This window comes from Numida meleagris, unplaced genomic scaffold, assembly GCF_002078875.1.
Source record: "Numida meleagris isolate 19003 breed g44 Domestic line unplaced genomic scaffold, NumMel1.0 unplaced_Scaffold165, whole genome shotgun sequence".
Taxonomy (NCBI): domain Eukaryota; kingdom Metazoa; phylum Chordata; class Aves; order Galliformes; family Numididae; genus Numida; species Numida meleagris.
Genome location: NW_018363448.1, coordinates 638,026 through 655,635, shown reverse-complemented (window position 1 = coordinate 655,635; position 17,610 = coordinate 638,026). Strand labels below are relative to the sequence as shown.

General features: G+C 38.4%; 1 protein-coding gene and 1 long non-coding RNA gene across 16 annotated transcripts in view; one reads left to right on the top strand and one right to left on the bottom strand.

Moving 5' to 3' along the window:
• Window positions 1–14,368, top strand: part of FAR2 (fatty acyl-CoA reductase 2) — a 148,268-nt gene extending 133,900 nt beyond the window's left edge. For all 15 annotated transcript variants that reach the window (XM_021382035.1, XM_021382033.1, XM_021382027.1 and 12 more), the window contains 3 exons: window positions 2,978–3,107; window positions 5,473–5,600; window positions 8,986–14,368. In XM_021382035.1, coding sequence (XP_021237710.1) covers window positions 2,978–3,107; window positions 5,473–5,600; window positions 8,986–9,148 — 421 coding nt within the window. In that variant the 3' untranslated portion in view covers window positions 9,149–14,368. The remainder of the gene's footprint in view (window positions 1–2,977; window positions 3,108–5,472; window positions 5,601–8,985) is intronic.
• LOC110390641 lies at window positions 1,076–8,979 on the bottom strand. Its single transcript, XR_002433797.1, has 2 exons — window positions 5,677–8,979; window positions 1,076–1,233 (listed from the first exon to the last, which is right to left on the bottom strand). It is a non-coding gene; the product is annotated as an uncharacterized LOC110390641 (long non-coding RNA).
• Window positions 14,369–17,610: the final 3,242 nt, after the last annotated feature.

Sequence of the window (17,610 nt, the reverse complement as noted above, 5' to 3'; positions counted from 1 at the left end):
AGGATCTGAACAGATTTGTGACCTGAGCAAACATGACTCAGCAATGAACCTGTGAAGTCACCAAGTTTTTTTCTCTTTTTTTTTTTTCCTTTAGAATAATAATCCTCCTTTACTTTCTACAGGGCAATTTAAGCTCATCCACATACTGCAACAATGTGATAGAGAGCGTGGTAACAGCTCATTCAAACAAGCACCTAAACTTAATTTAATTGCCACTTATCTCTCCCACCTATAGAAGAACAAGCCATCTTCATGGCATTTTCTTGGATTACCTTTATGATGTTATGCCAGATTTGCAAGCAGAAGGAGAATCTTCTTTGTCAAGAACAAGATTCAGGCTTTATTTCTCTACTGTATCCATACTCAGCTCATCATAAAGTGATGGATTATCATATACAACAGAATATCCGGGGATTGGTTAAGTTTTTGCAAGTCTCCTATTCAGGTACAGCCTATGAGCTTCACTAGTATAGACTGCAGGGCACCAGCAATTAAAAATTAAAACCGTATTTATCACATGCAGTAGCCCATCTCCCAGAAGTGGAAAAGTGCAGGTACAAAAGCTATCTCTATCTGCCTTAAACTTTTACATACTGGCACTCCTTAGAACTTTACTTTAAATGTTAGTTCACTTCACATAAATTGCTAGGTGTCTAGCAAAACTGCCCTATATGCCCTACTCTTATTGCTACGTTTCCATTCATGGTCTAGGAAATAATGTGTTTTATATCATTACTTGTCTCTTGAGGCAATCTGTTACACCTGAGACTGCTCATGCATGGCTCAGTATGGGAGTAAATAAAGAAATCATTGTTCTAAACATCATTCTAGAAGACAAGGTGCATTTTTTATGTGTAACTAATAAGGATGTCAGTGACAAGTACTACTGCTGTTTTCTTTTCCTCTCACTTCATCCACAGTAGAGAAAGAGATATTTTTTAAAAAGTCTTTGTTGTAGCTGCTCAGCACCAGAAATTCATGTTTCTGCTTAGTTGATATTTTTCATCACAGTTATCCTTAATCCAAACTAGTAAATATTTTGAATGTGCTCACAACATCTGAGCTGAACGAGTTAGCATATACCACAGTTTTTATACATGCCTGTTTAGATATCTTCATTTCCCTCTTTGATGCACACTTTCAGCTGCTCAATTGCATTGAGTAGTTCTGTAGGTAGGACTTACACTGACAGGAGGCCATATGAATAGGGTATTTGTTTTCCAGTGTAACAGCCTGTTTTCAAAACAAAAGTAGAGACACGCTGTTGATTCTCTCTGTGTGGTTTTTTTTTGTTTGTTTGTTTATTTTTGGTGTTTTTTTTTTTTTTTCTGATAGATTTCATTAACCCTGACCACTTTAAAGAGAATGGATGGCTTTCTGAGAGCCAGTTAAAGGGGGAATTCCTGATTTTTGCAATCTAATCATATACTTTGTTTCCTGAGTTCCTTTAAGGTATTAAAATATTTGAAATTTTGTCCCACAGTACTTGCTCACACAGGCACAGAGAGATTAATTTGAAGCACTTTTGAAGTTTAAATAAACTGCATTTAATCAATGTGCACATAATTATTCAGAATCAAAGTTCCTTCAATCTGATGTTTTGCTTCTAAAATGAAAGCCACTTTAATTCTCAGTAGGAGTTTCTATGTGTGCTTTAAATACACTCTTCATAAGCTGTACAGCTCTCCTCTGAATTGAGGAGAGTCATGTCTTTTTTGCTGTGCTTAATGCTTATCTAAGTGGCAGTCACATCTGCATGAAGAGAGGCCAGCCTGGCACCATTCTTCCACAGACTGCCACTTTTTGTTTGTCACAGTGACTTTGTTACCCTCTGAGGCAGCTCAAAATTCCTCATGAAAACAGCTCTGTTTTCCACAGAAATCAGCTTTTTTTTTGCTTTTTCTTGTCCTTATCGAGTTTGAGAGAACATGGTGTTCTCTCCAAACAGATCAAGCACTGTACATCACAGCACTTTACAACAACTGCCTCCTACAGGCCTTTTGTACTCATGACCATTGAGACACATCAAATAATCTCGTGAGATAGGACACCATTACTGTCATTTCCCTTTTATTTAAAAAAAAAAAAAAAAAAAAAGCCCAAGAAACATGAGAGACCTGAATTTGCATTTCCAAAGTTACTGTCTAGCGACGCGGAACTGGCTTTCATCATTACCAGGGCACTCATACTCCATGAAGACAATGAGACAGTTTATCTATGTACTCCTATTCTCCCTCACCATAAAAATGCCTGGGAAAATTTTTATCCACCAAGAGTTCACTGCTATTAGAACCTTCCTGTGGAAGGAAGGACACAAAAATCACTTCAAATTGCCACTTTACTACACAGGGAGAATTGTGGCCTTTATGAAAAACAGCGAGATGAAAGAAAACCCAAGATAAAGAAAAGTTGCCATTATCTGAAAGCTGAACTTGAGTACTAGGCTTCAGAACTTGTTCACGCTGCAGAAGCAGTCACCTTTGAATTAGAGCTGACTCAGTACAAGCTAAATCCAAAATCACTTTGGGCCAAGTCAGACTTGAGACCAGAAGAGCATTTCTGTGGTAGAGAGAAAAGTATTCACCTTATGAGGAAAAGAAACTTTTGTGGTTGTGCAGTCTACTGTTATGACTTGGTACTGGTTCATGGATATGTATGCCATGTGGTGCTGATACGGACTTCTACCCTTCAGTTCAAATCAGTAAATTAAGCCTCAGTCTTGTGCTGAAGAATGTGTGTTTGCATTCACGTAAAAGATAAAAATCAAGGCTGAGTAGCTGTAGGTTCAGGACCTAATATGGAGCAGTTTTTAGAATCTTGCTGAGTTGGTTTTCAGCCTGGTATATGCCAGTGGAAGGCTCATTGGGCACTGCAAGTCTTATTCAAGTGGATTGGTGAAAACACTTAGACCAAAACTACAGTTTTTTGTATTAAGACATACTTTCTCTCCATCTCTGATACTCCTCCTCTGTTTCAGAATGATGAAGATCATCAATCGACTGCATAAGTCCATGATGCTCCTGCAGTATTTCTCCACCCAGTCCTGGGATTGGTCTTCAGATAATATGAATATGTTAATGGGTCAGCTTAACACAGAGGACAAAAAGGTGAGTATGTCATGTGTGTGGACTGCTGACTCCACTTATGTTCATCTGCAGCAATTAGTTTTTTTATATTGTTGAGTCCTCAAATGACATCTGCCTAGATGATTGCAATTGACTTGAACTTGAATATTTCTTCTCATTTTATTCAAGAACTTATCAGGAACCTTCCACTTCCTGTAGGAGAATGTTTTCTCCTGAGATGTATTGTTCTTTCTTCTGAGAGAAGTCAATCACTCTATTCTTTCCAACTAACATAGCAACTCTTTACCTTTTATCCTCAGATTTCTGTTCGACAGATAAATAATAATAAATAAACTAGATTTGTTTCCACAGCCAAAATGGCCTGCACAAAGGGAACATAAATTTATATCCTCAGTGAGCCAGTGGTACTCAGCCCTCTGAGATGGCTGCACAGATAGACAGGAATACCTAGTGGAGTTGGAAAGATAAGCATATTCCTTTTTGTACAGAAACATGTTTTTCTTTCTAAGAAGAAATGGCCTAGTTTTCATATAACAACTCCGGGCCCTGAGAATTTCAAGCATCCCCTTTCATGGGGGATGTATCTATATAAACTAATGTGCTGTACGGGAACCCCAGAAAGACGGTATCAATGGAAATACAAATATACGTGGTTAATTTAATACAATTATCATTTATAACTGTAGCATTCTCAGTAGCTTCTCATCCTAGTTTTCTTAGTGTCTTGCTTTTGGAAAACTAGGAAGGTCCTTTACAGTATCATTTTCTCCCTCATCTGGCAGTATGAAATTTGGTAGGTGACCTGGAAGGAAACCACTAGAAAGATTTTGGCATTTTTATCCACACTGGTCTTAATGGGCACTGAATAAGTAAGTTTAGTTAACACATGGTGTGTTAGCGTGAACAATATGAAAAATGTTCCTGTTTGATTTAAGTCCCCAGACAGCAATTACTTTGCAGGATGTCAAGCTCTGCTGAAGTCTTTATAGGTTTGAAATACTGCTCCTTTGGAATGGGGTTGTTAACTGAAAGACTGAAGAAATACAGAGGTTCGGTATGCCTGAATGCACTTCTGTTCAGTATTTCCTTTCAAAGAGGTATTTAGACATTCACATCAAACCAGTCTCACACGAAATTCTCACATAGATGCCCAAGACAAGAGCCAAGAGGTTTCTTCCCTAGTCTATACAGGTAGTGCATGCAGAAAATTCAAATGGCTAAGAGCAGTGGTACTGCTGTGACTGTAGCAGATGCAGAGGGAACTTAATGGTAATTCAGAAGCTTGCATTGATACAGATAAACAAAATCACAGCAACAAGGACTTCAGTGCAGGTTAGACAGTGTTTCAGACTTCCCAAGTTGCTTATGAGATTATAGATTATTCTCTACATCCTGTGTTGCCACTGCTTTATTGCAAGCAGTGTATTCAAGTTAGGTATTTTATGGAGAGTACAGTTCCCTATACATATCTGACAGACACACAGGGATCTGCACAGTAGCTAACCTGCATTTTACACAATTTGCTCAAGTTGTTGCTGTTCTAATACCAAAGTTCCTGTACCAAGCCAACAGGCCTAGATTGCCTCTAAGGTGAAAGGAAGGATTTTTTTTTTAGTATCTTCCCTTTTAAGGCTCTGTAAGTAAGAAATACCATTCACTTCACAGCTCCATTTGAAAAAAAAAACATCTCTCCAACAAAACCACTTTCTCAATTATTATTATAATTATTTCTCAATAATAATACCTTCGTTCCAACAGACAGACAACAACCTGAGAGCTTGCTAACAATTTTTCCAGTATCAGCACTGAAATTAACTAATTAACTCTGCAATGAGATTTATTAATGCCAAACAACATAGTAATCCATTCCATGGATTTCTGTCAGTCTAGATATTGAGAGTAAAAGCAGCACAGCACAGAGTGGCAACTGATGCAAAGGCACCTATTGATTCAATTGATTCATTTATTCACACTTAACTCTAGTAACACCAAAAAAAAAAAGAAAGAAAAAAAGAAAAAGAAAAGCCTGCAAGGAGGCTTTCAGATGTATATTTGCTTGAGTGGAATACCATTTTTCTTCCATGATTGTATGTGGGGGTGGGTATACATTTACATGTGTTTATGTAAAAGTGTCTACCTGAAAGAAAAAATGTTTCATTGTTTCCTGCCAGTTAGCACTAAATTTCTACCTGCTTTGCTCAAATTCTCGGCTGGGTAAATCATTAATTGACAGCTATGAAATACAGTTTTAAAGTGTCCATGTCCTCTTTGAAACTTAGTGGCTTTAAAACTTAATAGACAGCCTTATCTGGATCAGGTCAATGCTTAAAGTGAACTTGTTTTGAACACTTACATTTAACTTCTGCTGTTTGTCTTTATATCCCAGTTATACAACTTTGATGTTCGTCAACTGCATTGGTCAGAATACATTGAAAGCTACTGCCTAGGTGCTAAGAAGTATTTGCTAAATGAGGACATGTCTGGCATCCCTGCAGCAAAGCAGCACTTACGAAAGTAAGTCATATCCAATGATGAGGACCGGAACTCCTGGCTGTCTTAAATGGATTGTGAGGAAAATCATTCTATTTACCTTGCAGTGTTGGGAAACTCCCCAAGTTTCCCACAGGGTCACCCCCCACGGCGCGGGAAGCTCTACACTCAATATGAGTTCACGGCTTCAACTTTATTGTCGCAACACACCATCTTATATAGCATATATGCTTCCAGGGATACAGGGTCTATGCGACCAAGCGTATAAGAGAACAATACCGTTACCCAGGCTAATTTTGTGTACAGTACATGTTGTTAAGTACAGAACTCTACTAGAAACACCACATTCCATGCAGGTATAACTTACCCCTTTCATCTAAGATTACATCGTAAATCATTAGTAAATCAGTAGCTACGTGCTGCCGAGCAACCTGCCCTCCAACATTGCAGTATGTTATTGTTGAATAAGATGGAGATAAATACAGCATAGCTTATTTATTTTTATGGCAGAGTATTGTCAGTGCTTCATTTTTGTTTCCTGTAAAAAAAAAGGGGACTTAGAATCATGGAGTCATACAATATTTTGAGGTGAAAATTTAAAAGATCATCAAGTCCAACTCCCTTGCAATGAACAGACATCTACAGCTACATCAGGTTGCTCTGAGCCCTGTCCAGCCTAACTTTGAATGTCTCCAAGGATTGGGCTTCCATGACTTTTCTGGACAACTCATTCCAGTGCCTCATCACCCTTATTGTAAAAAACTTCTTCCTTAAATCCAATCCAAATCCCTCTCTCTTAGTTTGAAACCGTTTCCCCTTGTCCTATCACAACAGACTCTGATAAAGAGTTTATCCCCTTCCTTCTTGTACTCCATCATTAGATACTGAAAGGCCACAATCAGATCTCCCCAGAGCTTTCTCTTCTCCAGGCTGAACAGCCCCAGCTCTCTCAACCTGTCCTCAAAGGGAAGGTGTTCCATCCCTTGGATCATTTTAGTGGCCATCCTCTGGATGCGCTCTAACAGGTCCATACCTATCCTGTGCTGAGGACTCCACATCTGGACACAGTGCTCCCAGGTGAGGTCTCACCAGTGCAGAGTAGAGGGGAAGGATCTCCTCCCTTGATCTGCTGACCATGCTTTTTTTGATGCAGCCCAGGATATGGCCAGTTTTCTGGGCTCCAAGGGCATATTGCTGGCTCATGTCCAGCTTGCCAACCATCAGTATGCCCAAGTCCTTTTCAGCAGGGCTGTGCTCCATCCTTACATCCCCCAGCTTGTACTGATAGCAGGGCTTGCCATGACCCAGGTGCAAGACCTTCCACTTGGATTTACTGAACCTCATGATATTCACCAGGGTCCAGTGCACAATCCTGTCTATGTCTTTCTAAATGGCATCCCATCCCATGGGCATGTCAACCTCACCGCAAGTTTTGGTGTCCTCTGGAAACCTGCTGGAGGTGCACTCAATCCCACTGTCAATTTAATTGATGAAGAAGTTAAAGAGCACTGGTCCCAGTACTGACACTTGAGGGACACCACTTGTCATTGACCTCCACCCAGACGTTGAGCCACTGATCACCACTCTCTGAGTATGATCTCACAACCAGTTCCTCTTCCATCATGCAATCCACCAATCAAATCCATGCCTTTCCACTCTGGGGAGAAGGATGTTATGGAGGATTGTGTCAAAGACCTTACTGAAGTCCAGACAGATTATATCAGTGGCTCTTTCTTTGTCTACTGATGCAGTTACACCATCATAAAACGTGACAAAGTTGGTCAGGCAGGACCTGCCCTTAGTGAAGCTATACTGGTTATCCCATATCACCTCCCTTTCTTTCATATGCCTTAGCATAGCTTCCAGGATTTGCACCATGATCTTCCCCAGCACTTAACAGGCAAGGGCTAGACATTATGCCTTCCCAGGAGAAGACCAAATAATGAAGTTGCAATGAATAAGAGTAATCGATGAATACAGAAGGTCCTGGTAATTTAGAATTAAAGTAGAAAAATAAGGCCAGACTTAGATATTGTGAAGCTCCTTGAAGCTCTTAGCATTTGAAAAGGATTGCATAAAAACTTTAAGTGTTTGTCATTTTGAATTTAAAGTTGAAGGTTCTAAATTCTTGGGAGGAGGAAGTTATGCAGAATGGGAAAAATTCTCCAAAATTGGTGCAAAACTTATATTTTCAAGTCCAGGTAAAAGTTTTAAGGGCTCCTAAATGAACAGTACGAGATTGCCCTTCTCCTTTTCCGTCAAAGCTTTTCCTCTCATCTCAAGCCCTTTTAGTCAGAAATGTGCAGGCAAAAAGCTCTATTGGAGCTTGATTCTTTTTTTTTAAGAAAACCATACTTGTGCACTGCAAACACTAGAAGTGGAAAAAAGCTTGTTGCTAAAGTAAAGAGTGTTAGAATCATAGAATGGTTTGGGTTGGAAGAGACCTTAAAGATTATCTAGTTCCAATGCCCCTGCCATGGGCAGTGACACTTCCCACTAGACCAGGTTGCCTAAGGCCCCTCCTAACATGGCACTGAACACTTCCAGGGATGGGGCATCCACAGTTTCTCTGGTCAGCCTGTTCTAGTGCCTCGCCACTCTCAGAGAAAAAATTCCTTTCTAGTAGCTTATCTAATTCTCTCTTCTTTTAGTTTAAATGCTATCCCTTGTCCTATCACTACACTCTCTTATAAAGAGTCCATCCCCATCTATTCTGTAGGCCCCCTTTAGGTACTGGAAAACCACAGTGAGCCTTTTCTCTGTACTGAACAACCCCAGCTCTCTTAGCCTCTCCTTACAGAAGAGTTGCTCCAGCCCTCTGATCATCCTCATGACCCTCTTTTGGACCCAGTCCAACAGATCTGTGTTGCTGGTGGTCCCAGAGGTGAATGTAGTACTCCTGGTGCTACAGTACTGCTGAAGTTAAGATCTTTATGATTACTGAGTAATTTCCTAACATTAAAAGCACAGTTTCATTCAGATAGGAGAATCGTATTCATCAGCTCCTACAAAACTCCTCCAGCTTGTCACCAATCCTACGTAGTCAAAAGTAACTAATATCCAAATCAAAGAAGGTGGCATTGGACATGCCCTACACTATCATTAAAAAAAAACAATTCTCAGTATGACTTCAGTCTATTCTGGTTTAAAAGCAGAGTACATGGAACAAGAGAGACTTACAGTACAGACATTCCACCTATTATATTAACTATTTGCTACACTGTAACTTCAACACGGTCTTGGGATGGTAGGGACATCCAGGCGTAGTATTTTCACTAATATAAGACAGGCAAAAAGCCCAAGGGTCACTTGTAAACAAGATTTCTTAGAAAGTTATCTGTAGCAAATTAAGCTGGTAAACTTTTGTTGTTTTTGTTTTCCTCCATAACATGCCTCTGTCTTTTCTCAGACTGAGGAATATCCGATATGCATTTAACACCACCCTCCTTGTGATCATCTGGCGCATTTTCATCGCAAGGTCACAGATGGCTCGAAACATCTGGTACTTTGTGGTGAGCCTTTGCTACAAGTTCCTTTCCTACTTCAGGGCATCCAGCACCCTCAGGCACTGAAGCTGTCCATCAACAACCAGCCTCTTCCAGAAGGACCTCCAATCCTCTCTAACCAGCAACTATGGGCATCAGAGTCTGAAAGCAGCAGAAAAATCCACTCCCTCCAACTGCAACCTGCATCTATTGTGCACAGATATATGTTCACCTTTTTAGTTTGAACCAGTGCTTTAATACGTGGTGGTATTTATTCCGTAGGACCGGACTGATTTTTAAAACCATAAAGCTTTAGGAACAGATGAAGATGAAATCTTTTACCGAGAGTTCAGGGTGCAAGAGTAAAGATTAACCAAAGTTGCAGTCTTCCCATGTGCTACCTGTTTTAGATTATTTTAATCCCATCCTCCTCCAGAAAAGAGGCAAATTGAAAGCACAGAACCTTGGAAGAAAATAATGCCATCAGAGAAGAACCAGTCAAGGAAATTAACCTTTAAGAGGACTTCCTAAAGAGGCTATTTATCCTTTATTATCATTCAGAAATTTTACATTTTCTATTTTTCAAAACCTAGAGGGAAAAAAAAAAACAAACAGTTACACTAGGCCAGTGATCACACTGAACAGTTTTCAGATCTTGTCTTATATTGCTACGGAGGACTGATACTTTCAAGCCACAACTGAAGACACAAGGAGAATTCATGTACCTATGCTAACTGTACTCACTCACATGCTGCTTTCTTATGGAGAGGCATTTTTTCTCTCATTGGTTAAGGTTGCAGCTATCTTCCATTAAACAGCCTTGATCTTGCATTTATCACTTTTGCTTGAACATTTATTCAGCTTGAAAAATGCTCTACTTACTCTGAGGATAAAGAGAAGAATACCTAAAAGATTGAAGAAACATTCAGAAACTCATTATTATTTTTGAGAAGTAGGTCCTTTTCTCCATTCCATTTGCCTCCCTGTAGCTCAAAAACAAACTGATACTGCCCTTCAGGATCTCACTACAGCTGAATCACTTTGCAGTTGATCACTTCAACTGGTGAAAAATATGTATAGACATGTATGGAGGGAATCTTACCAATCAGGACAATTCTGCTACCACTTGTCAGGAGAGTCTGAAACTTATTTCTGTTGAGGTTAAGAAAGGTTTCAAAGGTTGACTTCTGTGTAAAAATCGTCATGTGCTCAGAAAGTAATGTTTTTTAATATAAATAATTAAAAAAATAATTAAATTTAATATAATAATTCTGCAGTTTAGAAAGGAATTCAAGGATCTTACTAAAGCTTATGGCCATTGGAGATATTTGTTTCACCTAGTGAACTATGAATTCCCCTGGGAAGACCAGAGAAAGAGAGAGCTTTCTTCAAAGTAGCTGGTGCAATGACAGCCTTAGTGCAACAAATTTAGTCATGCTATCAGATTTACAAAATCAAAAGTAATACTGGAATATATTTTATTCAGATTACACTGAATAAGCATGTTAAGATTATGAGACTTTAAAACAGCTGGTTTTTGAAACAATTGCAGAATCCAGTTTGTCTAGACTTGTGTCACATTAGCTGTCTTAATGCTACATCGCAAAAAATGACATAGTGGCTCTTTTGAGAGCTGAGAATAGTATTTACAAAGCTGGCATTCTTTAAAAGGTATACTTGGTTGTGGTAGCAAAGGCAAGAGAAAGTTATGAAGACAATGTATTTTTATTTGGGCATCCAAACTGATTCAGATTTGTAAAGATACAAGGAATTAAACTCATGCTTGTATGCCCCATGGATCTAATTTTAAGCAACTGCCGAATGATGCCCACAGCATACCCTAACCAGAAACCTGGTAGCCAAAACAGCAGGACTCCAGCATTCCCTAGCAAAGGCTCCTATTACATTACTTGTGATCTGTGTTCAATTAGGTTTAGCACACAGTTTACAAAGATGCAATTTTTTTTTTAAGCTCTTGACTTGAAAACATGCTTTCTAAATGAAACTGTACTAGTTGTTAGCTATCTGTTTTCCAGTGCCAGAAAGTTGGCAGCGCATTCTGTGCATTGTGCTAATGTAAGATGTCACGGCCTGGAAGACCAGGTTTACAAGCTGGCATCCAGATATTTTATGTATGCTTCTTCTGTAGCAGTGTATATGGTGAAAGTCAGCTGCATTGTACTTGACTAACTGGGACTATGGTTACCTTAGTAAAGTGAGGCACGTCACCATAGGGATGCCTCTAGAAAGACTGCATTCCCTCAAGTAAATAATCAGATCATCAGCCAGCTTCCAGTCTTCTTATATGAAAGGCTTAAAACAAAACAAAACAAAACTGCAGACTGTTTAGAAACAAAATTCATTTAAAAAAAATGACGTAAGAATTCCAGCTCATCTCCAAGAAGTCTCTTTAAGTGCCTGACTTACATAGAAAGAGAAGCAATAGCTAAGGGGATTGTAGATCTTAAGCTGTACACATTGTAAGGAAATACTGAGTCTCACAGAAAAGTCAAATACTGCAGATGTGCTACACCTACAACAGTGTATATAGACTAGACATACTATTGTTTAGCTATGAGTAAAGTTTGCTGCCTTCCCTTCACCAATGCTAGTCATGCCATGCATCCTTCAAATATGCCTGTAGGCATTCATAGTTATTTGCACAGTCTGTATTGTTCCAACAAGTCTGATATGTACCTGCTCACGATGAGTATGTTTGGACTTGATTTCTGCATGTGTAAAAGGACACTTCAGGCTTCACTCAGAACATTGGTGGTATCACATTCTAAAGCACGTCAGCATTTTGCTGAAGGTAACAGCCACTGCAAAGCTACTACTCATCCTTGAAAAACAACTGGGATGTTACAGAAATATTGCAATTGCAGATGGCATATGCTATTCTGGAGACCTTTCATTCCCTATGCAACATTGCCAGAAGCTGGTTCCAGTGCTCTGGCCTTAGCCTGTGGGGGAGACCAAGCTGTTAGCTTGTCTTTACACAGACATAACACATGTGAAACTTGAATCTTTTTTCACCTTTTTCAGGTGATTATCAGAACCACAACAGGAGAGAAACCATAGAAAAACCCCAGTGGAGAAACTGACACATGGCAATGGTATTTATCTGCCATTTCTGACAGTAATCATGGAAAGCTGGACCTCACAAAAGAATTTTTTCTCACCTCAAGCTATGACTTAGACATGTTTTACTTTGTGCTTCTCAGTGTACTTAAACGTACTCTGAAGAAATCCAAGTCTTGGAGAAAATATAAAAAATGCCGAGTGACAGCTTTTTTCTTTTCTTATTCCATGTCTATCTCTCTTTCGTGTATACTCACAATCTTTTCTCAAAAGAAAAGCAAGCTAAGGCTCTTGTTCAGTTAAATCAGAGGTCCGGTGATGACCTCTGATTCGTGCTCAAATTAATGTGAACAATTCAGGAATGTATGCTACTCATTGCTGAAGGCTAGATTTTTTACTACCTGTATGACTGAAACAGGACTCACTCAGGCTTTTATTTTTGTTTTCGTCTATAGAGGTAGCATGGTCAGTGCTATAGGGAGAAGCTACAAGGGGCATTTCTACAGCTTGTGCTCATACCAGGATTGCTAGATATAGCACATCCAGCTCAAAGAGGAAAGGGAGATGCAAGAAATCAGAGAAGCATGAGCTGCCAAACCTAGAGGACTCTGCCTCCCAAGGGGCAGGGGAAGAGCTCCATCAGCATTTTGTGATCAGTTTGATTTCTTCTAATAAGATGGATAAATTAAAAGGCTCCCCAACAACCTGTTCAGTTCTTTCCCAAACAACCAACAGGCAGCACAGAGAACAGTATTAGCAGTCATTCTGCATAGCCACAGAAGAAAATATCTGCCACAAGACTGTAACAAGATTGTCTGTGACTGTTTGTACCCTATGAACTAGCAGTGTAGCTACCCACTCACAATGTTGGAAGCCTGCAGTGCTGCTACAGAAATAGCATGGATGACTGTTGGACCCAGTGTACTCATGTCCTGTTAATACTCCATGTAAACACTATTTCTGTAGGCTATAGCTGTATGAAAGCAATGAAACACTGACTATCATTTCATTGTCGAAGAACAATGAATATAAGCTTGGAATTAAGAAGTATCTGTGTTTTTTATTAAATTGCTGTAACAACAACAACAAATCCCTAAAATGAATCAGAGTTGAAACTGCTATTTTACTGACAACCAGCATGTCTGCTATAAAAAATAAAATTTCTCTCCTCCATCCTCTTTCACCCCAATAACTTTGTTAAGAAAACTACATTATTTCTTGGTAGAAGAAATGGGTAACAGACATACTGATACTCAACTTTCTGTTGGCACATTGCCCGCCTCCTCAATGGATTTATTTTACATTTTCCAAGAAAGCATAATTATAGCTGTCTGTGTGCATGTTTACATCTTTCAGCACAAGTCTTCTCATACAACATACAGAGAGGGTAACACAGAGGAGTTTATACTGAAATAACAGGCCACACTTCTTTTGTGTGCTCTGTTCTAAATCAGTTTAAGATGCAAGAAGCAAGAAAACCTATCATAGTTTCAAATGCAAAGAAAACCTAACCTGTAGTACTATTAAATAATCAAATAATTATAATGAATGAGCAATTGGGAAAGGGATGTGGAGAGGGCATTCTTTTATTTGTAAATAAGCTACAGCTTCTTGGTTGAAAGCATGGTGTTGCTCTTCCAGCAATGACATACTACTGCAGAAAGCAAAGGTGGATTTTTAAATTTTTATCACAATTAGATCTTTTGTTCTAGTACAGAGTAAGTAATATACCATATATTCACCATAAATTAAAAGGATGAATATTTCACTGTATGGTGCTAAATATTGGTATGAAGGTGATACGGACTTACTTGAGACAATTAAAAAAAATGTATTTGGGGAATAATTAATTACTATCCCACTTTATTGCTAAAAATTCAACTATGATTTGAATTATTTTGTTCAGATTAACATGAAGTTGCTTACAAAAAGTTTGTTGTTCTTACATAATCTTGGCAGACTCCAGTTTTACTTAGTAAAACAAATATTCTCCTGCTGTCCAAAGTTTATATGGTTCTATCTGCTATTTCTATTCTCTTGTTAGCTATGAGACAACTATAAATATCATAAATCTTACGTACAAGGTTTCTGATGTAAAGGCTCTTCTGAGCTCACAAATCGGTTAAAATGGAAAATTCGCAACTTCTGAGAACTTCAGCCATAAAATTGTTAATATGATATTTATGTTACTTTAAAAATTTAATAAAACATAATATTTTAAAACTATGGTTATTTGGTATCTGTTTACTTTACTTGCTAAAGGAGCTGGTTACTTGCAGTTCAGCATAGGCTTCATGTCTGTGTCATATCTGTACCATTCTGTCCTCCGGGTCCCAGCCTACATGGAACCACAGCCCTGGCTACAGGAAGCTGCCAGCACAAGCAACTCCTGCACAGGCTAGAACATAAGCAGGGAAGAAATAAGCAGGGGAAATAAGCAGGGGAGAAAAATCTCTACTTTGAAAAGTAGTGATGGTGAGTCATTAACCCAGATAACCGCAACCAGGATGGGAGCATCTCAAATAAATACTCCGCAGAAAGTGATAGGGACAGGTCTTCAGCAAGAACAAACTGGTAATAATCCAACGAACTTCCTGAAAAATTCACTTTTTCATCTGGTAATATTCCTCAAGATCTTAGTTTTGCAAGGTAAGACCTTTATTTTACATTTGTTGTTAACATCATTTAAAAGCTTTTAAAGTCTAGAGAAATATGGTATGCATTTACTTCAATATGACTTTCATATACATTTCCGTTAAGTGTGCATAGTACTAGTTCTGCATGATGTCATATGGTATGGAATATCCCTTTGGCCAGTTTAAGTCAGCTGTCCTAATTCTGTTCCCTCCCAGCTCCTTGGGCCCTTCACTGAGAATGGTTTTGGCACTGTACAACACTGCTTAGCAGGCAACTATAAACACTGGTCTGTTACCAACATTGCTTTTCCGTTAGAACCAAAATGTAGCATCATACCAGACATTCTGAAGAAAAATCCATCCCACCTATAAGAGAAACATTAAAGTTTTAGTCTAGTAAATGCTTCTACCTATCTGCATTGGAAAATCCTGAAATCAGTGTATTTCCATTCCCTTATCTGCTGCAGCAATTGTATTTTCAAATGTATATGCACAGCACAAACTAACACCAGTCCACACACATCTCCTTTTGCTGTCCTACTGCATGCTGGCTCAGACCCTACTTGGAAAATTCATCAAGGAAGATTACCCGGCCTTCTTGCAGTGCTCAGCAGGAGCACACCAGAATCAGCCTACCTCAGTACTGAGCACAAAATGTAATTTTTCTGTGGTTCACCGTTTCCATTTTAATTAGCGACTGCACTTCCTTGCAACAATCTGAAAAACTTTTAATCTTACAAATATATATGAGTATATATTCTCATAGAGATATGTGTGTAGTAATATGAAAATTATGTTTCAAGGCAGGACTGGTCAAAACATACATTTGTCATTTGTATATTCATGGAGGAACATATGAGTGCTCATAGCCACAAAGTGTTGCAAGGCAGGGAAAAAGGGCTTATCTAATCTCAGTATCATCAAATTTCCTTTTTTTTTCTGGAAAAGAACAGTAGTGTTTTAATATTAATAGCCATTACAATTAAGTTTAACAAGTGGGTATAGCAAGGTGCAAGCATGCTGTAAAAATAGTGACATGCTATACAATATCAATAAATGTTACAGGAAGATAACTTTAGAAGTAGTAGCCAGAGTTGCCTTAATTTCAGTTCAAAGATAAGCCATTTCTTGCCTAATTTTTAAATATATACTATTATACTGCAGTATATATATAATATACTATATACTAGCATATATACTCAATGACCAAAACTTTAGCTTCTTTTTCAGACATTATTTTCAGTGCTAGAAGTTAAAATGCCTTTCAAAACATCTGTTATTAAATTCCAAAGGCATTGTGGCGACCCAGTCTCTGGGGTGATAGGTGTGGATGGACTAGTATTTTTCAGTTTCTGTCCAACAACTGTCAAGAAAAAAAAAACATTAAAAAAATATGTAAGTACATGTTTGCTAGTTTTCAAAAGCACTGGTTATCAAAAAGCATGCTGAAATATTTTCTCCAAGAATTACTGTTATAATTTTTCTTTTCAAGAATCAGAAGTCATTTCACTAACTCCATTCCAACAATCATATTGTCAAAAATTTACCATGTTGGTCTATTTTTGCCAAACCACAAATATATTTTCATTCAGATTTCCCCAAAAGGGAAAAAAAACTGTGAATTTTTCTTTCTTTCTTTTATTTGAAAACTAGTTAAAACAAGAATGAATTGGACCAATTCTGAAAAAAGAAAATCCCAGAACAACTGGAAAACTGAGGTGGTATTTGGCACATACTACTAATTCTGAAAGAGAAGCCTTTCTTCCTGCCATGTAAATAGACAATCATGCAAATAGCCTATTGATCATCATCAGTTGGCCTATTTCTTTTAAACAATGAGGTCTTATGGAACTTTTAGCACATAGAGTGCTGGCAAATACAGATACTGTCTTTTCAACAACACAGGCTTAGTAGATATAAAAATGTGTGTGAGTAGGAGTGTGTTTGAATGTGTGTAGATGTGCACATGCATATTTACGTCTGTGCATATATATGCATATAAGCTATAAGTTCACAAATTCTGCGGGGCTAATCCAATGCTACAGACAAGGGAATCTGACTAACTATGATGCAGGGCCAAATCCTTGCTGTTTCTCAAAGGCACATCTTTGCCAAGACAACCAGTTTGGCTGTTTTTGTGTTTTCTCCAACCTCACTACCTTTGCTATCCCAATTTCACATTTTTCACATTCTTCTGAAAGTTATGCAGCTTCTATTTACTCTCTCTTCACCACTGGTTCACTCTCCTCACCCTCCTCACCCCACGCACATCTCCAAACAGTATGAATGTCATTCCTTTATTATAAGAACATCGTCTGTATCTGAGAAGAGGAGGAAAAAGAGTTCAGTGAGCCTTGGAGTGTCTGTAGGCCAAGATTAGAAGGAAAGTTGGCTGGCTCTTCACAGGTTTACTGTGAAGCTAAGAAAAGAAAGTGAGCTGAGTTGACATTTTCAGGCCCTAGAATATCCACTTGATGGTCCACAGCTGTTAGATGTAGTTTAAAACAAAATTAGGGGCAAGGAGAGAAAGAAGAGGGGAGCCATCCCCTGTTAGTATGGAAGAGCTCCAGACAGAAGTTCCTTTGCAACAGCTTCCTGCTACTGCTACAGTCACAGAGATACTGTCTAGTAATAATCTACTTCCTTGCAATATAGCAAAGAGTTTTACGCAATAAACTCATGTCATTATTATGTGCCTTTTCTTAATGAAAGTAATTTCAAATCATGAAACTCAGGGCATACATCAAATACATCATTTTCATTTTATCAAATCTTTCCTTAAAATATAATTTTCCTTTTTTTTTAATGTAAATACAATATTTAGGGAAAAAA